This window comes from Mustela erminea, chromosome 9, assembly GCF_009829155.1.
Source record: "Mustela erminea isolate mMusErm1 chromosome 9, mMusErm1.Pri, whole genome shotgun sequence".
Taxonomy (NCBI): Eukaryota; Metazoa; Chordata; class Mammalia; order Carnivora; family Mustelidae; genus Mustela; species Mustela erminea.
In genome coordinates, this window is record NC_045622.1 from 96,731,062 (window position 1) to 96,750,549 (window position 19,488).

At 48.9% G+C, this 19,488-nt stretch overlaps 1 protein-coding gene across 50 annotated transcripts in view; it reads left to right on the forward strand.

Moving 5' to 3' along the window:
- The first annotated feature begins 249 nt into the window (after positions 1-249).
- The window catches only part of MADD (MAP kinase activating death domain), a 39,151-nt gene continuing 19,912 nt past the window's right edge, over positions 250-19,488 (forward strand). For 9 of the 50 annotated variants that reach the window (XM_032360089.1, XM_032360091.1, XM_032360097.1 and 6 more), the window contains exons 1-21: positions 251-560; positions 3,701-3,847; positions 4,450-5,046; positions 5,545-5,848; positions 6,261-6,392; positions 7,021-7,134; positions 7,802-7,882; positions 9,300-9,478; positions 9,754-9,989; positions 10,179-10,335; positions 11,496-11,599; positions 11,691-11,881; positions 12,256-12,509; positions 12,757-12,896; positions 13,701-13,802; positions 15,088-15,147; positions 15,508-15,610; positions 15,988-16,174; positions 16,274-16,424; positions 16,739-16,945; positions 18,714-18,767. In XM_032360089.1, the coding sequence (XP_032215980.1) occupies positions 3,786-3,847; positions 4,450-5,046; positions 5,545-5,848; positions 6,261-6,392; positions 7,021-7,134; positions 7,802-7,882; positions 9,300-9,478; positions 9,754-9,989; positions 10,179-10,335; positions 11,496-11,599; positions 11,691-11,881; positions 12,256-12,509; positions 12,757-12,896; positions 13,701-13,802; positions 15,088-15,147; positions 15,508-15,610; positions 15,988-16,174; positions 16,274-16,424; positions 16,739-16,945; positions 18,714-18,767 (3,415 nt within the window). In that variant the 5' untranslated portion in view covers positions 251-560; positions 3,701-3,785. Of the gene's footprint in view, positions 561-3,700; positions 3,848-4,449; positions 5,047-5,544; positions 5,849-6,260; positions 6,393-7,020; positions 7,135-7,801; positions 7,883-9,299; positions 9,479-9,753; positions 9,990-10,178; positions 10,336-11,495; positions 11,600-11,690; positions 11,882-12,255; positions 12,510-12,756; positions 12,897-13,700; positions 13,803-15,087; positions 15,148-15,507; positions 15,611-15,987; positions 16,175-16,273; positions 16,425-16,738; positions 16,946-18,713; positions 18,768-19,488 lie in introns of all 50 variants that reach the window. The other 41 variants (XM_032360140.1, XM_032360143.1, XM_032360141.1 and 38 more) reach the window with 13 other exon arrangements.

The window sequence follows — 19,488 nt, forward strand, 5'->3', positions numbered from 1 at the left end:
TCCGGGGCAGCCGGCTTTGCAGCCCTGGCTGCTGGGCACTTCCAAACCGCTAGCGGGGGGAGGGAGGGTGAGACGTGGGGGACGCTCAGAGAGTCTTGAGAGCAGTGTTATCTTGAGAAGTCGCCTCCAGATTAATCCACATCTCGTCGAAATAGGCTCTATTACCGTGTAAAATTAAAATCTCTTCGTGCAACCTAGACAAAATGTATTCCTTTGGGTCCTCCCCGTGGCGCGCTTGGCACTGGGCTGGCCCAGCGTTCCCTATCGCCCTCCCACTCCCACAAGGATAGGTGTGTGCGTAGCCGCCTTTCTCCCGAGGTTAGCTCCACCCTTCAGCCCTCGGCTTGGTGCAGCCCTGTTCCCCCCCCCCCGGTGGTGCGTGGTACAGCCCCCGGCCCCCTCAACCTCCCCCTCCCTCACTGGCTCCGAGTGGTACGCGCCCCCCGGTGCAGACACGGAACTGGCGCGCGCTCGAAGCTGCGCCGGAGCCGGCGAGCTTCCGACACTCCGCTGCCGGGGGCCGTCTGGCTGGGCCCGGCCGGTTCCCCTAGGATCGGGAGGTAGGAAGGTCCGGGCCACAGGGGGTCCTGGGAGGGTATTTGGGACGGGGCACCCCGGGGGACACGGACTTTGAGAGGAAACAGGGGCTCTAGGGGAAAGCCACCTTTGGAGAGGCCCTAAAGGAGATGGGGGGCGTGGGATCTAGAGGGGGACGGCGGGGGGTCCTGAGGGAAGGAGGCGGGGCTAGAAGGGAGGGCACGCTCGGAGCCGCGGAAGAGGTGCGGGCTGCAGGACTGGGCTCAGCTGGCGGTGGCTGGACTCGATTCCGGCCCGGCTGGCGGGTGGCGCTGGTCGGAGCGTGGGCGGGGGAGAACTGTCCAGCAGGTGAGGGGGCGGGCAGAGCTGTCTTGCCGGGGACGGAGCCGGGATAACCACCTGGCGCGCGCGCGCCGTGTGCACCTTATATTTGATCACGGGTTGGAGATCATGTTTGGGTTTTTTTGAAAAAAGAAAAAAAAATTTTTTTTGGTGTTTCAAAACTGGCTTGTTAGAGAATCGAGATACCATTTCATCTTTTCTGCAACTGCTTCCCTCCTCATCCTCGCGCATCTTTAAATTCTTCCTCTTCCTGTCCTCGCCTCTTTTCCAACCCTGCCTATTGCCTGCCTTATTGCTCTCGTTCTCCCCCACGCTGACCGGTCTGTGCTGATGCGCTTGCAAGGTCACTGCCTGGGTAGGAGGGGAGAGAGCTTTCTGTTGTGCTCACGTCAGCAAAGATGTCATCTCGCTCTCCGGTTCCTGTGGTTTTACTATGACATTCTGCCCCAAAACGAGGGACTAATCCAAAGCGTTGCTAAACCTGGCCATTTGTAAGCTGAAAAGACATAGAGAACTTAACGTCTGTGGATTCTAAATCTGCGTCTGGATGGAGTGGATGGGGAAGCAGATAGGTACGCGTTTGATGCCTTTGGAACATAAGAGCTGAGAACCAGGGACTCCCTATTAGTAAATATGGTTGAGGCAAAAGGCAGAGTCTGAGTCTGGTTGATATGAAGACAGGATGTGAGTTATAGGTGATGTTAGTCTTTATGGGAAGGGGAGAGAATGTGGAGGAAAGCCTATCTTTGCAATCGGAATAACCAGAGGTAGTGGCTGTTGATGAGATATGAAGTGTGGCTAAAAATCTATCCTATCACTAGGGCTGCAATAGTCACAAGATCTCAGGGTCCTTGTAGTTCCGGAGGGAGATGGACATGGTAGAGCATGATAATGACTTGAGCTTTATCAAATGATTCTAAGTGGCAGGGCTAAGATCCCACCAAAGCTAGAGGCCTGATGCCCTAATATATTAGTAGAAGACACTTCACGTGTGATTGTTGAAATTTTGGCAGGAAAAGGCCCTTGGTTTTCAGTGTAAACATAGATTTCAAGGCTTAGCCTTGAGCTCTGGCCCCATAAATTGTTTTATTTTAAGATACATCGGCTCTCGCCCTAAGCAATTTTCATATAATTAAAGAATTACACTTTTTACACATGTCCCTTTTCATTTTTCTATTTCCCCTCCCTTTCTTACTCTGCTTGCAAGGACCAGAGATCAACTTTATAACAGTGCCCCACCTTCTGCAGTTTGCTCACGACTCCATGGCACTGGAGAGAACCAAAGGACTTTTTGGGTGGTAACGATAACCTAGAAATGGGCATATGGCATGCGTAAACGCGGGTTGGGTTGCATGGAAAGAAGAGATCTCTCTCAAAATCCAGAGCTTAGAACAAAGTATAATCTAAAAATAGATGGGGAGACGGTAATGTAATAATTAGCAGGTGCTGTCAGTGGAAGAAGTGTCTTTAGATTCAAGGAGAATGAATTGTTATGGGCCCTGGACCACTCTGGAGTAGCAGCTGCTAGCACTCTGTGGTCACGGAGCAGGGGAGGGGCTGTGGCTATGCTATAAATAGTCCTGGTCGCTATAGAGACAATACCGAATCCTATTACCTGCAGCTCCTCTATTGGGAGCAAGAGAAGGGAGGGAGCAGTATTTTGAGGATTCAAGAGTATTGCAGAGCAGTCTATTTATTATTAAGCAGGGAAGACAAAGATAGAATTCATTATCTAAATCAAATAGAACCTTAAGCATACAGGGATTATTCATGTCTGGGTGTGGGAGTGCATGGGAGTTGCGTGTGTGTATGTAGTGTAATGGGAATATCTGTGTGTGTAACAAAGGAGGTCTTAGTGTGACCATGTGTAGAGTATAGAAGTAGAATCCTGTATGCACTGAAGATAACCTTGTAGTGGAGTGAAACATTTTGCTTAGAGAAGTGTATGGAGATCCAATAGGACATAAATTATAATTAAGACCATGTAAGCTTTTCCCGCTTTTTGGACTATGGTTTACGGTTCCTCTGAGCACCTCTCCCTGTTCTTGCAGGAATTCTGTTATTTCTGCATCTAATTCTTCATTTGTGTAAGAGGTACAAGGACAAAGTCTCATCTGTGTGCATTGTATCCCTGATTCCAGTCCTGGGACTAGAATAAAGACTATGATTCAGCACCAAGGGCAGAGCTAGTAGCGGTAACCAGTGGGACCCTTTCTTGCTTGAAGAGGGAAGGAAAAAATGGTTTAGGGAAGCAATTGGGACATAGATTTCCTTCATCTGAGAGTGCACAGGGTAGAGAAGCCCTCTGTTGTTATTGTCTGAGTGCATGAAGTATACGGTTTTTATGGTAGTTTCACATGAAGCTGAATGCAGAATGTTAGAACAGAAAATAATTAGGTTTTCATCCAGAGGTAGGAGTACAGATTAGTGCTGATTAGAGTCTGGTTGGATCCTCATACCCTGGAGCTGTCCTAAAAGTGACTTTGTTTTTGTTATCATACTGACTGAAGCCAGATGAGACTAACGGGGTCTGTTTTTTCAGAAACAGAGCATCAGGAGTGAGGCTGGAAATGAGCTGCTTTGTAGGGATGGGGGAGGTGAGCCATTATTTATCCTACTTCTTGACATTTGGCTCTGTGAGTTCATCAGCTTTGATCAAGCTCTGGACTAGGAAAAGTGTCATGTTCTCTCATCTTTAGGATTAAAACAGAAGCCCTTCTGACCTCTGACCCTGGCTGGAATAAAGCTGAGGCGGATGAGTCCCTTGGGCACAGCAGTGGATTTTATCAGTACTTTTTTCCTATTGGACTTGAATTTTCAGATAACATCAGAATTCCTCCTGGGAACATTGACTCCTTGTGTGGTGCCTTGAAGTTTCTCTGAGATGAACTGGTGAATTTGGAACCATGGTGCAAAAGAAGAAGCTCTGTCCTCGGTTACTTGATTATCTAGTGATCGTAGGGGCCAGGTAACTAAGAAGAGACTGGTTTTCGTCTTGTCATGTGCAGTGACCACAACACGTGTAATTACTTGCCTTCCTGACACCCACATTGTTTTGCATTCCTCACTCTTCCCCTGTTATTTTACCGTGACAGGTGCACTGGCGCCAGTTGTGGAAACAGCAGTCAGGTGGATTGAGAGTTTTGGCCCAGAGGAACAGAGACAGAGCAAAATTGCTCTTATCTAGCATCCCTGTGTTCTTGGGCAAATGTACCCTGTACACCTCAGTTTCCCAATTTTGTAAAAAAGAAAAGTAGGCTGTGCTCTTTACCTACGTACTCTCTGTTGATAGTTCGTTAGCTAATACACCTTTTAAAGTGCTAATCATCTGAAGGCATTAGTAATAATTCTGTTGCTGCAGTTTACTTTGCATTTCAAGATCGGTATCTTCATGACAGTACAGATCTCATTTAGCCTACCGGCTCAATGCTGTCAGCCACACCCATGTTTTCCAGCAGTTAGGTTACTTTATCCAAAATAGTATTTTGAGTTTCATTTCTGGACCATGGTGAACATCTGAAATGGCATCCTCTCCCTTCAGGCTGCTGAACTCGTCTTTATGTTCTGCAGGCACCCGAGCAGTGATAGTGTGGCCCAGACTCCTGAATTACTACGGCGGTACCCCTTGGAGGACCACTCCGAGTTTCCCCTGCCCCCAGATGTAGTGTTCTTCTGCCAGCCCGAGGGCTGTCTGAGTGTGCGTCAGCGGCGCATGAGTCTGCGGGATGACACTTCTTTCGTCTTCACCCTCACTGACAAGGACACTGGAGTCACTCGTTATGGCATCTGTGTTAACTTCTACCGCTCCTTCCAGAAGCGTATGCCTAAAGAAAAGGGGGAAGGTGGGGCAGGGTCCCGTGGGAAGGAAGGATCCCGTGCCACTTGTGCATCAGAAGAGGTTGGCACTGAGACCTCAGAGACCGGCCTGTCCTTGCAACCCCCCAGTGCTGACCCCGCCCCCGATGTGAATCAGTCTCCTCGGGTCAAACCCCGGGCCAAGGCAGGGAGCCGTTCACGCAATAGTACTCTGACATCCCTGTGTGTGCTCAGCCACTATCCCTTCTTCTCCACCTTCCGAGAATGTCTGTACACCCTCAAACGTCTTGTGGACTGCTGCAGTGAGCGGCTGCTGGGCAAGAAACTGGGCATCCCTCGAGGCATACAAAGGTACAGTCTGCTGCTGACACTCAGAAGAGAGGGAAGCAGTTAGAGATGAGTCGGTTTGTGAGGGGCAGGAAATTTCCTCTGAAGCCTGAGGTCCTTCGTATGGCTAGAATGAAGTGTTGTCTTAGACCGTGTTGTACGTTTAAGAATAAATTTTTGTTAAAAGAAAGAAATCGGTCAATCATTAAAAAACATAGCCTGCGGTCCTTCATACACCTCTTTAAGCATATTGTATTAGTCCTTTCTAAGGAAAAAGTGCTACAGAGTTAGACTGCCTAACATAATAATGTTTGGAGTTCGATGTTTCATGCAGGCAGGAATATAAGTCCTCATATGTATACATTTTTACATTTGTTCTCTTGGATATACCCTCCAGCCCTAGCTGAGCCCAAAGATCGGGCTTTTCCGATATCATTTTTACTGTGTGGCTACTGTATTGTGTTGCAGTAGGGTATCAGCTCCTGGTGCTTATGTGTCTGTTTCCTGCTGTCTGCTCCTCAGGGACACTATGTGGCGCATCTTTACTGGATCATTGCTAGTGGAGGAGAAGTCAAGTGCCCTTCTTCATGACCTTCGAGAGATTGAGGCCTGGATCTATCGATTGCTTCGTTCCCCAGTGCCCGTCTCTGGGCAGAAGCGAGTAGACATTGAGGTCCTACCCCAGGAGCTCCAACAGGCTCTGACCTTTGCTCTTCCAGACCCTTCTCGATTCACCCTGGTGGATTTCCCACTGCACCTTCCCTTGGAACTTCTGGGTGTGGATGCCTGTCTTCAGGTGCTAACCTGCATCCTCTTAGAGCACAAGGTGAGAGAGCCAGCTTTCTAGACCTTTAAGGACGGAGCCTACATCTTTTTCATCTTTTTGTCCCTAGAAGGTAACATATGCCAGGTATACAGGAGGCATCGTCTAGTTGTGGGCTGGATTAAGGTACTCTCGGTGGAATGTATTCAGAGGGTCTGCCACTCAATTGAATTATCCTTAACTAGACTGACCTAATTCTCCGGAAATATCAGTAGTTCTGTTCCGATGAGTGGTCCTGAAATTTGGGGGGAACAAGAACCAGGAAGGTAAGGCATGGGGCAGAGATCACTGTGAAAGCTGTGTTCGTGGAGCCCTATGCGTGGTGAGATGGAAATTAAATGGTAGCGCTGGAAACTGTTTTCTCATCCCTGTTATTCTTGCTGTTGAACGATCCTTGTGGGATGGCTTGCGGCAGGTGGTGCTACAGTCCCGAGACTACAATGCCCTCTCCATGTCTGTGATGGCATTTGTGGCGATGATCTACCCACTGGAGTATATGTTTCCTGTAATCCCACTGCTGCCCACCTGCATGGCATCGGCAGAACAGGTGAGTGCAGGTGCTTTCTGGCTTTGTCACCTCTACTTTCCAGCTCTGTCCAGCTCTGAGGGAGATCAGTGCTGAGAAGTTGTAAATCAGTACTCATCTTCCTTCCCTTATTATAACTTACATGTCCGTAAACCATGACCTAACTTGAACTGATTTGATGTCAAAACTTGTGTTATTTTTGGTTTTTACTTTCAAAGTAAATGTTGGGACGCCTGGGTGGCTCAGTCGGTTAAGCATTTGCCTTCCACTCAGGTCATGATCCCAGGGTCCTGGGATCGAGCCCCATGTAAGGCTCCCCGCTCAGTGGGGAGCCTGCTTCTCCCTCTGCCTGCCATTCCTCCTTGCTCAAGCCCCCCCGCCCATGAATAAATGAAAATTTTTTTTAAAAAGTAAATGCTAATAATTATAGGTTTCTGGCTACACTGTTGTAGGTGTTATATAATGTATAGAATATACACTGTTACCTCTCTAAAATCTGAAAACTTGTGAATACAGAAACACACCTACCCTCAAGAGTTTTGGAAAAGAGATTATGGACCTGGATTTCCTTATCTAAAAAGATTCTGATTCTTTAAGTGATCAAAATAGATTTAGTTTTTGTTTCTTACCCTCTTTTTTCTTCCCACAGCTGCTGTTGGCTCCAACTCCATACATCATCGGGGTCCCTGCCAGCTTCTTCCTCTACAAGCTGGACTTCAAAATGCCTGATGACGTATGGCTGGTGGATCTGGACAGCAATAGGGTGAGGTTCTTGGCCGAGGGACTATAGATTCTAGAAGAGGATTGTGTTTTCTTTTTCTAGATCCTTCCCAGGAAGGTCCTCAGTTAGGTGATTTCTCTTGTGTGACTCATTGAAACAATTTTTTTAAATGCTTAGCTTTTGCTTTATTGGCTTAATAGGCCCTGGTTAGAACTCAAAGGAGTGTCAGATTTAGTTTTGCCGGAGTGAAGTGCTGCCCTGCATCTGGGAGCAGTAAGGCGGTTGTGATCGTGGGAACACAACATACAGTGTAGCTCACCTGATGGTTCTCCTGGGCTATGGTTTCTAGTGAGAAAGTGTCTTTCAATGCAGACTTAAAATGCATATTAATATTCTGTGGCACGAGTACATTCAGACTTCAGCAGTAACCCTTATATGTGTTCGTTGTAAAACTTTAAAAATCCAAATAAGTATAAATAAATAAAAACCACAGCACTAGCATGTAGAGGTAGTCACCAGTAACACCGAGGTGTATTTCTTTTTATTTACGTATGTGTGTATTTTAAATATATGTCTATACATGATATACATACTCACATATGGGTGAAAATACCGTGTATACAACTTACTATTTTTGTTACCTCCTCTATGTAAGAGTAACTCCTGAGTAATTCCAAAGTCATGCCTCTTTTTTGTTTTTCTGGTGCAGGTGATTGCCCCCACCAATGCAGAAGTGCTCCCAACCCTGCCAGAACCAGAATCATTAGAGCTGAAGAAGCATCTGAAGCAGGTGGGTGAAGAGAGAAGAAAAGGAAGGGAGCAGTGGCTACTCTAGGGCGGCCTGGAGGCTGTAGCTGTTCTAAGAGCCACTTTCCTTTCAGACGTCAAGTGGATTAGATTTTCTTAGCTAAGAAGAGGTGTGTCCCATTTCTGGGTATCAGGATGAATCTGAAAAAGGGCTTTTAGATTTTTGTTTTTTAAAGATTTATTTAGTTTGAGAGAAAGTGTGCATGGGGAGGGGGAGGAGCACAGGAAGAGAATCTCAAGCAGACTCCCCAGTGATTTCAGCGCCTAATGTGGGACTCGATCTCACAACCCTGTGATCATGGCCTGACCCGAAACCAAGAGTTGGACATTCAGCCCACTGAGCCACACAGATGCCCCTCATGTCTGCCATTCTTTATGGCCTTAGAGCATTCTGTCTGTCTTGTAAGGAAGGAGCTAGTCATTTGGACAATCTGACTCCTTTCATATTTTCCTTTTGAATTGATCCCTAGGTCCCCATAAATGCTTTCTTCAAAAATTCCTCTCTTGAGTAATCCTTTCAATACATTTTTCATTGATTGATTTTCTTCCTCTTCTGCATGCCGAGCACAGTACCTGAAGGTAACATGTGGCAGGGCCCCATTTCTTCTTCCTCTTGTATGTGTTATGTAGGACCACCAGTAGACAGCTCCATATTTCTTTATAGGAATCCTTGTTCTCATTCGAAGGGTCTTTAGGAACCTCTGTGTTGTCTTAGCTGTTCAGCAGTACCTCTAGATATCTGTCTGGGCTCAAATGGGTCATTCTGTAGCATCCCTCTCCCTCTCACTTGCTTCATCCCCACTGATGTAATACAGTGTCTTGTTACTGCCGGGACTGGTGAGGATTGCAAGTTGAGACAGTTCTCTGCCTGCCTTTGCTGTGTTTTCGTTCTTGATGATTGCTTTAGTATGGCTAATAAGATGGAGAGGTTGATATGTAGAATTGTACTTCAAATGTTTATAGGAGTTAAGATCCCTGGGCTCGTTACTCCTGTGTTCTTACCCCTGCTACTTGAAATGTGATTCACGGACCAGGAGCATTACCATTGCCTGTGGTTGTTAAAAGTGCGGAATCACCCCAGATATATTGAACCAGAATCTGCATTTTTAACAATATTCCCAGGTGACTCCTGTGCTCGTTAATATTTAAGAAGCATTGCTGGTCTAGACTGAAAAACATTTCATGACTAAAATAAATTTGGAAACTATTGCCCTGGGTTCCATATTTGATTAAGTTGCCTTGAGCCAGGTTGGCTTAAACTGAAAGCCTGTATAATTCAGATTATCTTCTGAAGGTTAAAGTATTTGGATTCTTATGTCAAAGACTCTTTCCTAGGAGATGACTGCCTAGCTACCCAGGAATCTGCTGCGCTCCATAGGGGATTTCCTGTTGTTCCACAGGCCCTTGCCAGCATGAGTCTCAACACCCAGCCCATCCTCAATCTGGAAAAATTCCACGAAGGCCAAGAGATCCCCCTTCTCTTGGGAAGGCCTTCTAACGACCTGCAGTCCACACCTTCCACTGAATTCAACCCACTCATCTATGGCAATGATGTGGATTCTGTGGATGTTGCAACGAGGTACGACTAAGTTGACTGGATAATCACGTGCTCTTCAACTGGGTTCTGTTCTATCAGTAGCTGCATGTGCCACCTTAGTGAAAGCAAAGAGAAGTTCTGGTTCCTCATACTCTCAGGCCTTTTAGACCTTGAGTGCAGAGAGATCGATGCTTGTTTAAGATCCTTCTCCCTGTGAAGTGCTGGCTTGGGGAGGTGGTCTGAGACCTCAGACTACAGTCGTCCTTACGGTGCAGGGTGCGGGACTCGGATCATCTCACCATCCCCTTCTTCCCCAGAGTGGCCATGGTCCGTTTCTTCAACTCCCCCAACGTGCTGCAGGGCTTCCAGATGCACACACGTACCCTGCGTCTCTTCCCTCGGCCCGTGGTAGCTTTTCAAGCTGGCTCCTTTCTAGCCTCACGTCCCCGGCAGACTCCTTTTGCAGAGAAGCTGGCCAGAACTCAGGCCGTGGAGTACTTCGGAGAATGGATCCTGAACCCCACCAACTACGCCTTCCAGCGAATCCACAACAGTGAGCGCACCTGCCCCACCTTCTGCCTTTATCCCCTGATGGCCCTTCCCTTTGCCTTTCTTTGGGGCAGCTTTGACCTGCCCCTTCCATTCCCGTTTAGCCTTAGACTTTTTCCTATCTTTCTTTTATGCTCTTCTTGTTTTATTTTTTTCCTCCTTGTTGCTAACTCTGTTCTTTCTCTTTGGGTAGACATGTTTGATCCAGCCCTGATTGGTGACAAGCCGAAGTGGTATGCCCATCAGCTACAGCCCATCCATTATCGAGTCTATGATAGCAACTCCCAGCTGGCCGAGGCACTGAGTGTGCCCCCAGAGCGCGACTCTGACTCTGAGCCCACTGATGACAGGTGAGCGGCAGAACCGATTTTTAAGGTACAAAGGAGGCGCTCACTGGCCTTTATTGAGCACAGTGGCAAAGCCTCGTGGGACTTAGATATTGGTCTTTGAAGCCGTGGTTATATTTTTATTAATTGTTTTGTGTTAGCTTACTTATTTTATCTTGTTTCCTGGCCTCAAGTTAAGAGCACTCCTCTTTTTTTTTCCCCCAAGGTTTTTTTTTTGTTTTTATTTTTTTTAAGATTTATTTATTCATTTGAGAGAGAGAGAGAAAGAGCACATGGAGGGGCAGAGGGAGAGGAGGAGAAGCAGACTCTGCAGTTAGTGGAGTGGGGCTTGATCCCCGACCCCGAAATCATGACCTGAGCCAGAAATCGAGAGTTGGACCCTTAACCAACTGAGCCACCCAGGCACCCCCTCCCCCCCTTTTTAAAAAGTTTTAAATTTTAATTTCATTGTAGTTAACATATAGCATTATATTAGTTTCAGGTGTACAATACAGTGATTCAGCAATTCGACACATTAGTCAGTGCTTATCGTGATAAATGTACTCTAATTCTCATCACCTGTTCCACCCCCCACCCTCCTCCCCTCCAGTAGCCGTCAGCTTGTTCTGTATTAAGAATTTCTTTCTGGGGAGCCTGGGTGGCTCAGTGGGTTAAAGCCTTTGCCTTTGGCTCAGGTCATGCATGATCTCAGGGTCTTGGGATCAAGCCGGGCATCGGACTCCCTGCTCAGCGGGGAGCCTGCTTCCTCCTCTCTCTGTCTTTCTCTGCCTGCCTCCCTGTCTACTTGTGATCTATCAAATAAATAAATAAAAACCTTTAAAAAAAGATTCTAAGAATTTCTTTCTTGGTTTGTCTTTTTTTTTTTCCTTTGTTTAATTGTTTTGTTTCTTAAATTCTGCATATGGGTGAAATCATATGGTATTTTTCTTTCCCTGACTTATTTCACTTAGTATTATACTCTGGTTCTATCCATGTTGTTGCAGATGGCAAGATTTCATTCCTTTTTATGGCTGAGTAATACTCCTGTGTGTGTATGTGTGTGTGTGTATGAGAGTCCTTGCTTTTTTATTTTTCCTAATGCTGATCACTGATTCTTTTTCCCTTCCCTTTCCTTCCATTGTATTTTTATTTTTGTTTCTATTTTTGGGCTCTTCACTCTGCAGTGGCAGCGATAGTATGGATTATGATGACTCAAGCTCTTCTTACTCCTCCCTTGGTGACTTTGTCAGTGAAATGATGAAGTGTGACATCAATGGTGATACTCCCAGTAAGTGTACTTGGGGACACTGGCTCGCTCCGGGCAGTGTTTGGGGCTCTGGGACCGTGCGGTCTGTACCTGCCCCCTTGGGTTTCTGCAGATGTGGATCCGTTGACGCACGCGGCGCTGGGGGATGCCAGCGAGGTGAAGATCGATGAGCTGCAGAACCAGAAGGAATCCGAGGAAGCGGGCCCGGACAGCGAGAACTCTCAGGAAAACCCGCCGCTGCGCTCCAGCTCCAGCACCACCGCCAGCAGTAGCCCCAGCACCGTCATCCATGGAGCTAATGCTGTGCGTGGCGACTTGGAAGGGTGGATGAGTGCGAGCTGTTACTGGGCACGTGGGCTGCACCTCTGTCAGTCGAGGCGGAAGCTGTTAATTTGCCGCTTCACATTCTTCCTGTCTTCCTCTCCATGGGTCTCCTCGCGTAGAGCCTAGGAGACACAGAAGGAGCTCACTGGGCTTTGTTCAGGACTTAGCTAAGATTCCCCCCTTGCATAGTTTGTGGCACAGACACCAGGGGTGTCACAGAGATCTTCTTTCTCTCATTCCCTTAGGATAGGAGATGGGAACCTGATAGGCCTGGCTTGGCCCTGCTAATCTGAGAATACAGGAAGGTATTGCTGGGCACCAGGTGACTAGTTTTTATTTAATGTGCCCTTTAGGAACCTGCCGATTCAACGGAGGTGGACGATAAGGCATCAGTAGGCGTCTCCAAGCCCCTCTCTGCCGTGCCTCCCAGCATGGGCAAATCGAACATGGACAGGCGCCAGACAGAAATCGGAGAGGGGTCAGTGCGCCGGCGAACCTATGACAATCCATACTTCGAGCCCCAGTATGGCCTTCCCCCTGAGGAAGATGATGATGAGCAGGGGGAAAGTTACACTCCCCGATTCAGCCAACATGTCAATGGCAATCGGTGAGAGCCTGGGGATTCCTTCTAGATGGGTGACTGAAGGACCGCACTGCAGTGGACCCCGGGTGAGGGTTAATCAGAAAGTTGGAGAAGTCCAAATGCTCTGGTTGCCCTCCGTCCCAGGCTGGTGCTTTGATCTAGGCATATACGAGTTGTGGGAAGGGAGCCATGATGGCAGTGCAGGCCAGGCCCACACTCCCAAGACTAGGTACCCTTGCCTGGGGCTCACAGGTGCCACTGTGCATTCAAGGGCTCAAAAGCTGCTGCGGCCCAACAGCTTGAAACTGGCAAGCGACTCCGAGGCAGAGTCTGACTCTCGCGCAAGCTCACCCACCTCCACCATCTCCAACAACAGCACCGAGGGCTTCGGGGGCATCATGTCTTTTGCCAGTAAGTGCCTTCAGCTCTCCTGTCTCTGTCCCGTTTGGTCTGCAATAGAGCCTGGCCATGGTGGGTGCTGCTTAGAACCTCAGGTGTAGGGCTGGACTGTTGGTATCGAGCCTCAGTCCAGCTTGTTCGGGTGACAATGAATAAGGTATTTTCCAGGGAGGACAGTAAAGGACAGGGACAGATTAGTCTCTCTCCCCGGAGGTTTCAGTCTATCTCAGGTAAGATAGCAGTCAACTGAGAGTCGTTGTATTAAACGTCATATGTTTTGTGGAAATACAATGGTCAAATTGGGTTTGGGTTCTGTATACCTTTTTTGCCTGGTGAAGGACTTTTTCATGAACACACTTGGAAATCTGTATGAGGAGTGTATATGAGGTTGACTTTTGTGCCTAGAGAATATGGCCGGAAATGCGGGGTGGTGTCAGTTAAAGATTAAGGACAGACCAGGGACCGGAGAGAGCCAGCATCAGGAATAATTATGACTGAGTTTTTTCAGAAGCCAGGTAAGGGCAGCGTCAACATCTGACCAAAAGTGCATGAAGTCAGCTTTCACACCGAGCTAGCGGTTGGTGAGAGACTTGGCTGTTACCAGGGGAGATGGTCAGAGAAAGTTGTTACTGGGTTTTGAACAATCCTGGCAGCTGCCCCTTTGGTTGCCCTAAATTACAGACTTGGTCTTTTCTGTGGTAGATCAGAGGTACCGGGGCTGTGCTTGAAAAGGAAGAAGATGGAGCTGATGGTGCAGTCATCAGCTTTGATTCTCTGTGCTCCTAACTCATCGCTCTCACACCCTCCCCTTGACAGGCAGCCTATATCGAAACCACAGTACGAGCTTCAGTCTTTCAAACCTCACACTGCCCACCAAAGGTGCGAGAGAGAAGACCACACCCTTCCCCAGTCTGAAAGGTAACTGCAGCCCTCCTTCCGCCGAACCAGGATTCTCCAGGAGATATCTCAGGCCTACGGGTGCTTGTCAGGAACCCTGTGTATGATGGCTCATTTGATCTGGCTGTGGCCCCTCATACCGCTTCTCATGGCTTTCACTGCTCATGATGGGCTCTGACTGGTTTTCAGATGGGAATGGTCTCTGTAGCTGGAGAGGAGGCTCTGCTGTGTCATTTAGGATACCAGCGGCTGTGCCATAACTGCTTCTGGGGCGATCCATAAGGGGTCATGAGCTGCCACCAATCATCTGCCAGCTTCTTGCTGCATGAGCAGAGGAGGGCTCTGTCCCAGGGAGCTGGCCCGCCGGGGGATGGTTGCGAGAGCCTGGCACTGTTTACAGAGCCAAGAAGCCTCTCACTTTGACTTCACGTCGATGGGCCCTGTGGGTGGGCCAGGTAGTATTGGTTGGCTTCTAAGAACAGTTATGATCTTATTTGATTTTCGTTTGTGAGCTTGGAGGGTCTGAAGGGCTCTTCGGAATTTACTCTCTTGACGTTTGTTTGTTTTCTCTGGCTATTGGGCTGAAATATTTAATTACAGTAGAGAGCATAGTGAGAAGAGCTCCATATATATTTTAACTGACTTCTCTCCCCAGTGATTAAAAACTCCGGCAATCAAAGAAGTGTTCTCTGATGGGGATGGGAACATAGGGTAGGTGGGCAAAGAGACGTGATAGCTAGAGGTGTAGGGGGCTAACTAGCACTGTGGCACGAATCCACACACAACTCAGTAGCTTAGGAAGAGGGTTAGTCACTGGCTTCATGTGATGTAGTTGGGGAGGAAAGCGGTTGAAATGCCTTCATCGCATGCGGCCGCCTCACTCATCTGCTGCCCCTCTCGCTCCCATCCGCCTCCGGCCTCACACGCCCACCCCACTTCCCATGACAGCATCTGCAAGATGGGTCTCCTCTCTCGGCCTCCTGGCAGGCCCTCTGGACCCCGTGCGAGATGTTTCATGAAAACCAGCAGTCCCTCTTTCATGCATGTGCCTGTTCAGTACCTGAAGGTCCCTCGTGTCATTTACCCTGCCCCTGGCTTTTAGAGACCATAGCCCTAAGGACGGTCTTTCCTAGAGCCTTGGTGGTTTCCTGATCTCTTGGCTTCCAGCTCTGAGGTGCCTGAGAACTACGGTTATGTGCACTAAGCTTTGGGAGAATCCTCAGGTGGTCTGACATACAGCTCCATTGAGGGGAACAGGGGTTGTGGTATCACGGTGCACCTACTAACTGTGTATTTTGTGTCCCAGTATTTGGGCTAAATACTCTAATGGAGATTGTTACTGAAGCCGGCCCCGGGAGTGGTGAAGGTGGGTCTTGCCCGTGAGCTGTGCATGATCTTTTTTTTTTCCTAGCATCTTCCGTGCCTGCCTGAGGGCCATCCTCCGCACGGAGCAAGCAGTGTCCCATGAGTGACCTGCCTTGCCCCTCCCCCGTGACGCCCGTGCTTGCCCGTGGGGCGCTGCTGGTGCATGTGGAGTGGCCTGAGTCTCCATCCCCACCTCCTCCACATTGCCATGGCTGGTTTCGACCTATGTGTGATGGCCCGGGGCCACCCTCGCCCAGCCCTTCTGGGGAGTGGGTGTGGAACATGGCTCCCGAGGGCGGTGCTGACACAGGCAGCAGGACCACAGTAGTGATGTCTGTCATTCCTACCTTCCTGGCTATAGGAAACAGGAGGGCCTTAGTGGACCAGAAGTCATCTGTTATTAAACACAGCCCAACAGTGAAAAGAGAGCCTCCATCACCTCAGGGTCGATCCAGCAATTCTAGGTAATAAATGGCTGGGCTGTTTCCAAAGTTCTGCGATAGAGGTAGCGATTCCTGTGCCGCCCTCTAGGGTTGCTCAGGAGTGGGAGAGCACCTCCCAGCTGGGCAGACGAAGTCAGGTCTTGCACGCACTGCCCTTTCTGACTGACTCCCCGCGCGAAGGTAGTAGCCCACGCCGGCGAGGAGAATGGAACCGCAGTGCTGGGTACGCAGGGGGGGTTGGGGGGACAGGGGGTGCAGGGGACTTGGACGTCTGATGACTTCGTTTGTGTTCCGCCCCTGGAGGCAAGCATATAGTCTGGCGAAGGCCAGTGGGTCAGGGTGGGGGGGTGCTTCGCACAGAAGCTGATGACCGCAGAGGTGGTGTGTGGACCCCATAGTGAGAACCAGCAGTTCCTGAAGGAGGTGGTCCACAGCGTGCTGGATGGCCAGGGCGTTGGCTGGCTCAACATGAAAAAGGTGCGTCGGCTGCTGGAGAGCGAGCAGCTGCGAGTCTTTGTCCTGAGCAAGCTGAACCGCTCAGTGCAGTCAGAGGACGATGCCCGGCAGGACGCCATCCCCGACGTGGTCAGTGTCTGGGGGCGAGGGGCGCTGGCATCAGTGGGAAGAAGGACCTGGACACCGAAGGCAGTTTTGCCAACACTAGGCCCTGGCTTATCGTTGCAGGAGGTCAGTCGGAAGGTATACAAGGGGATGCTAGACCTGCTCAAGTGCACAGTGCTCAGCCTGGAGCAGTCCTACGCCCACGCGGGTCTGGGGGGTATGGCCAGCATCTTTGGGCTTCTGGAGATTGCCCAGACCCACTACTATAGCAAAGGTAGGGATCCCACTGGCTGGGCCAGTGCCATCCACAGCTCTCCCACTGATTACGAGGAAAGGGAACTCATTCTTTTACAAGTTCCTCAGGGTCAAGCTTGCTTCCTATCAGGCTTTGGGATTTATTTTTTTAATGCACGTTTGTCTATAGTGGGTACTTTCCAGTCACGAAAAATAAGACATCCACTTTTCTTTCCTTGCATTTTTTCTGTTCTCCATCCTCCTGTAGACTTTCTTCTCCCACCTCACTCCCATAGCTCGATTCCCACTCACTGTGTCTCTTTCGACCTCTTCCTCTATTTGATCTTTTCCTAGAACCAGACAAGCGGAAGAAAAGTCCAACAGAGAGTGTAAATACCCCAGTCGGCAAGGATCCTGGCCTGTCCGGGCGGGGGGACCCAAAGGCGATGGCACAGCTGAGAGTTCCCCAGCTGGGACCTCGGGCACCAAGTGCTGCAGGAAAGGGTCCCAGAGAACTAGACACCAGAAGTTTAAAGGAAGAAAATTTTGTAGCATCTGTTGGTATGTATCACTGTGTTTGGTGTGGTGGAGGGAGGGTTGTGGCCTCTTAAATACCTCTCCCTCCTTTCAATTCATCCGGAATCCTGCCTTTCTTTCCCCCATGCTTTGCTTTCTAGAGAGGGAGACAGGTCTGCGTCCATTTCTGATGGTGTTTCTTTGCACTTCTTTATCCCTTACGCTACCTTTACTCGCCCCCCCGCCCAACCTACATCTTAAAGGAAGGAAGGAGGTTTTGCTTAGAAGGCCAGTGAGGCCTTCTAAGTACAGGGAGTCTGAGCTCTGTTCCTGGTGCCTCTTTTTATTTATGTCTGAATTTCTTCACAGTGGAGAGCCATGTGAGCTCCTGGAAGCTGTAAGGAAGTTTATAGATACATCTTTGGTCTATAAAATTATGATTATCTGGGCCAGTTTACCTCCATCCAGCCATGACACTACCCTCAAATTTGCTTCTCTGGAGGGGTGTCCAGCAACCCTGTTTCCCTGGGCTCTAGACGTCAAGGTATAGATTTCTGAATCAGCTTTTCTTTAACCCTCTCCTTCCTGGACTTGATAAAGAGCTTGTTTGTGTGGAGTGTTTCTCCATTCCCGCTAAAGCAGTTCCTTAGTGAGCTCTCTGGGTAGCACCTGCATTTGATTCTCTCTGTACTTGACCTTGAGTCATCTAGGTTGTGCGTCTTTCTTTGTCTGATTCTGTTTCTGCGGGCAGGATGCTCCTAACGGGTCCTTCTTTGCCATACCATTAGCAGTTGTTTTATGTTCCCATAAATGAGGATGAGGCACCAGTTTCCTTCGTTGGGGAGCTCCCCTTCTCTAAGCCATTAGAACAGTGTCCTAGAGGCCGTCACCCCTGCCTTCCTCCTGTCTGATGCCACGTTTTAGAAAAGGCCCCCAAGCACAAGTCTGAAGGCCTGGGGTTTTAGTCCCATATCTGTTTCCAGCTGGGAATGAGACTTTGGGAAAACCACTTCCTCTCTCAGGGTCTCTACCTCCTCATCTGGGAAACTAGTAGGAGATCTGATTAAGTAGATATACTCAGGTTCTTCCAGGAAAAGAATCTATCATCAGTATTCTCTCTTCTTTACCCCAACAAAGATGCTATTCTTGAGTATTTCACGTTCTTTGTCACCTTTACTGGAAGTGTTTTTCCCCATGACTGGCTAAGAATGGGTCACTTGGCAGGGCAGATGCTGATTCTGAGGGTGAATCAGATTTTTTTGGTAGAGGCAAGGAGGGATGCTGACTGCCTGCCTGAGTGGCCTCTGTCCAGTCCAGCAAATCACACAGATTGGTACTCATGCTTCTGAACCCCTTCGGCTGCTTGAGGTGATCATCTGTCTTGTCTGAAATCTTTTAAAATTGTCGTTGCCCAGCTCATTTGGCAGAGATAGCAGGGCACGATGGAAGTTTAAACTGGTCCTAAGTGACGTGATCTTGAGCAAAGTACTCCAGCCTCCAGAGGCGTCAGTTTCCTCACGCTAAGATGGAGGAGCGTGAGCGAAGGCAGCGCCATCTCCAGTGTTCCACAGGGTTCTTCCTGCCACTTTCGGGTTCAGGCTAGGAATTTAGAGTAATTAGTTCATGAGTGGGGATGGAAGGCACTAGATCTCTTGATTTTTAACCCCCCCCCCAACAAAGATCTCTTTTTATCTCTTGATTTGTAATCCTGTGCCTGAGACTGAATCAGCTTGGGTGGGTGGGTTTCCATTCTGTCTGACCAGCCTCTGACTCTGTCTGTCTTTCTCTCCTGCTTACATTGCATCTGGGGTAGAATTGTGGAACAAGCACCAGGAAGTGAAAAAGCAAAAAGCTTTGGAAAAACAGAGTAAGGAACAAATGCCCCTTCCTGTTCCCAAATCTCCCATACCTGCCAACTCCCCAGGCCCAGTTGGGGCAGGCTCCCTTTGTCAGCAGCCCCCCCCCAAATTTGCTCTTGGGAGGTATTTGGAATGAAAGCAGGTAGGTGGTATGGGACTCACAGGTATGTGACTCGTAGGCTGCTTCTTCCCCCCATCCTCCTAGCAATCAGGCTGTAATCAGGGCATCTACTGCATAAAGTCCCTTAGAACATGGTTCGCTATTGCTCCGGAGTTGGTGGGGAGAATGTTTGCCTATTTCAGTGCCCCTTATTGGCTGGTATCTCCCTCACCCGTTAGAAGGCCTGTGGGCACAGTTGGCAGAGATGGTTGCTGTCCCTCCATGTTGAGTCTGTAGCTTCCCAGCTCTCTCTGGCGGCTTGCCTAGGCACGCTTTCTTGCTTTCTGTCATTCTGTCCTTCTGCCATACCACTGTGGGTGGGTGGGGAAAAAATGAGGGTGGTTTTTATCTCAAATGTAGAGACATGTAGGGTTGGGGTAGTCAGTATCCACAGAAACAGCTGGTGTTTCTGTATCTCGCTGGGCCTGTCCTTTTCTAGCTCCTTTAGACACATTTGTTGGGGAAGCACTGAGTGGCCTGGGGATCCTTAATTGGTTTCACACACCAGTGAAGCTCCGACTCTGAGTATGGGGGAATGTGGTTTAGACATTTACTTGTGGAGCTTTCTG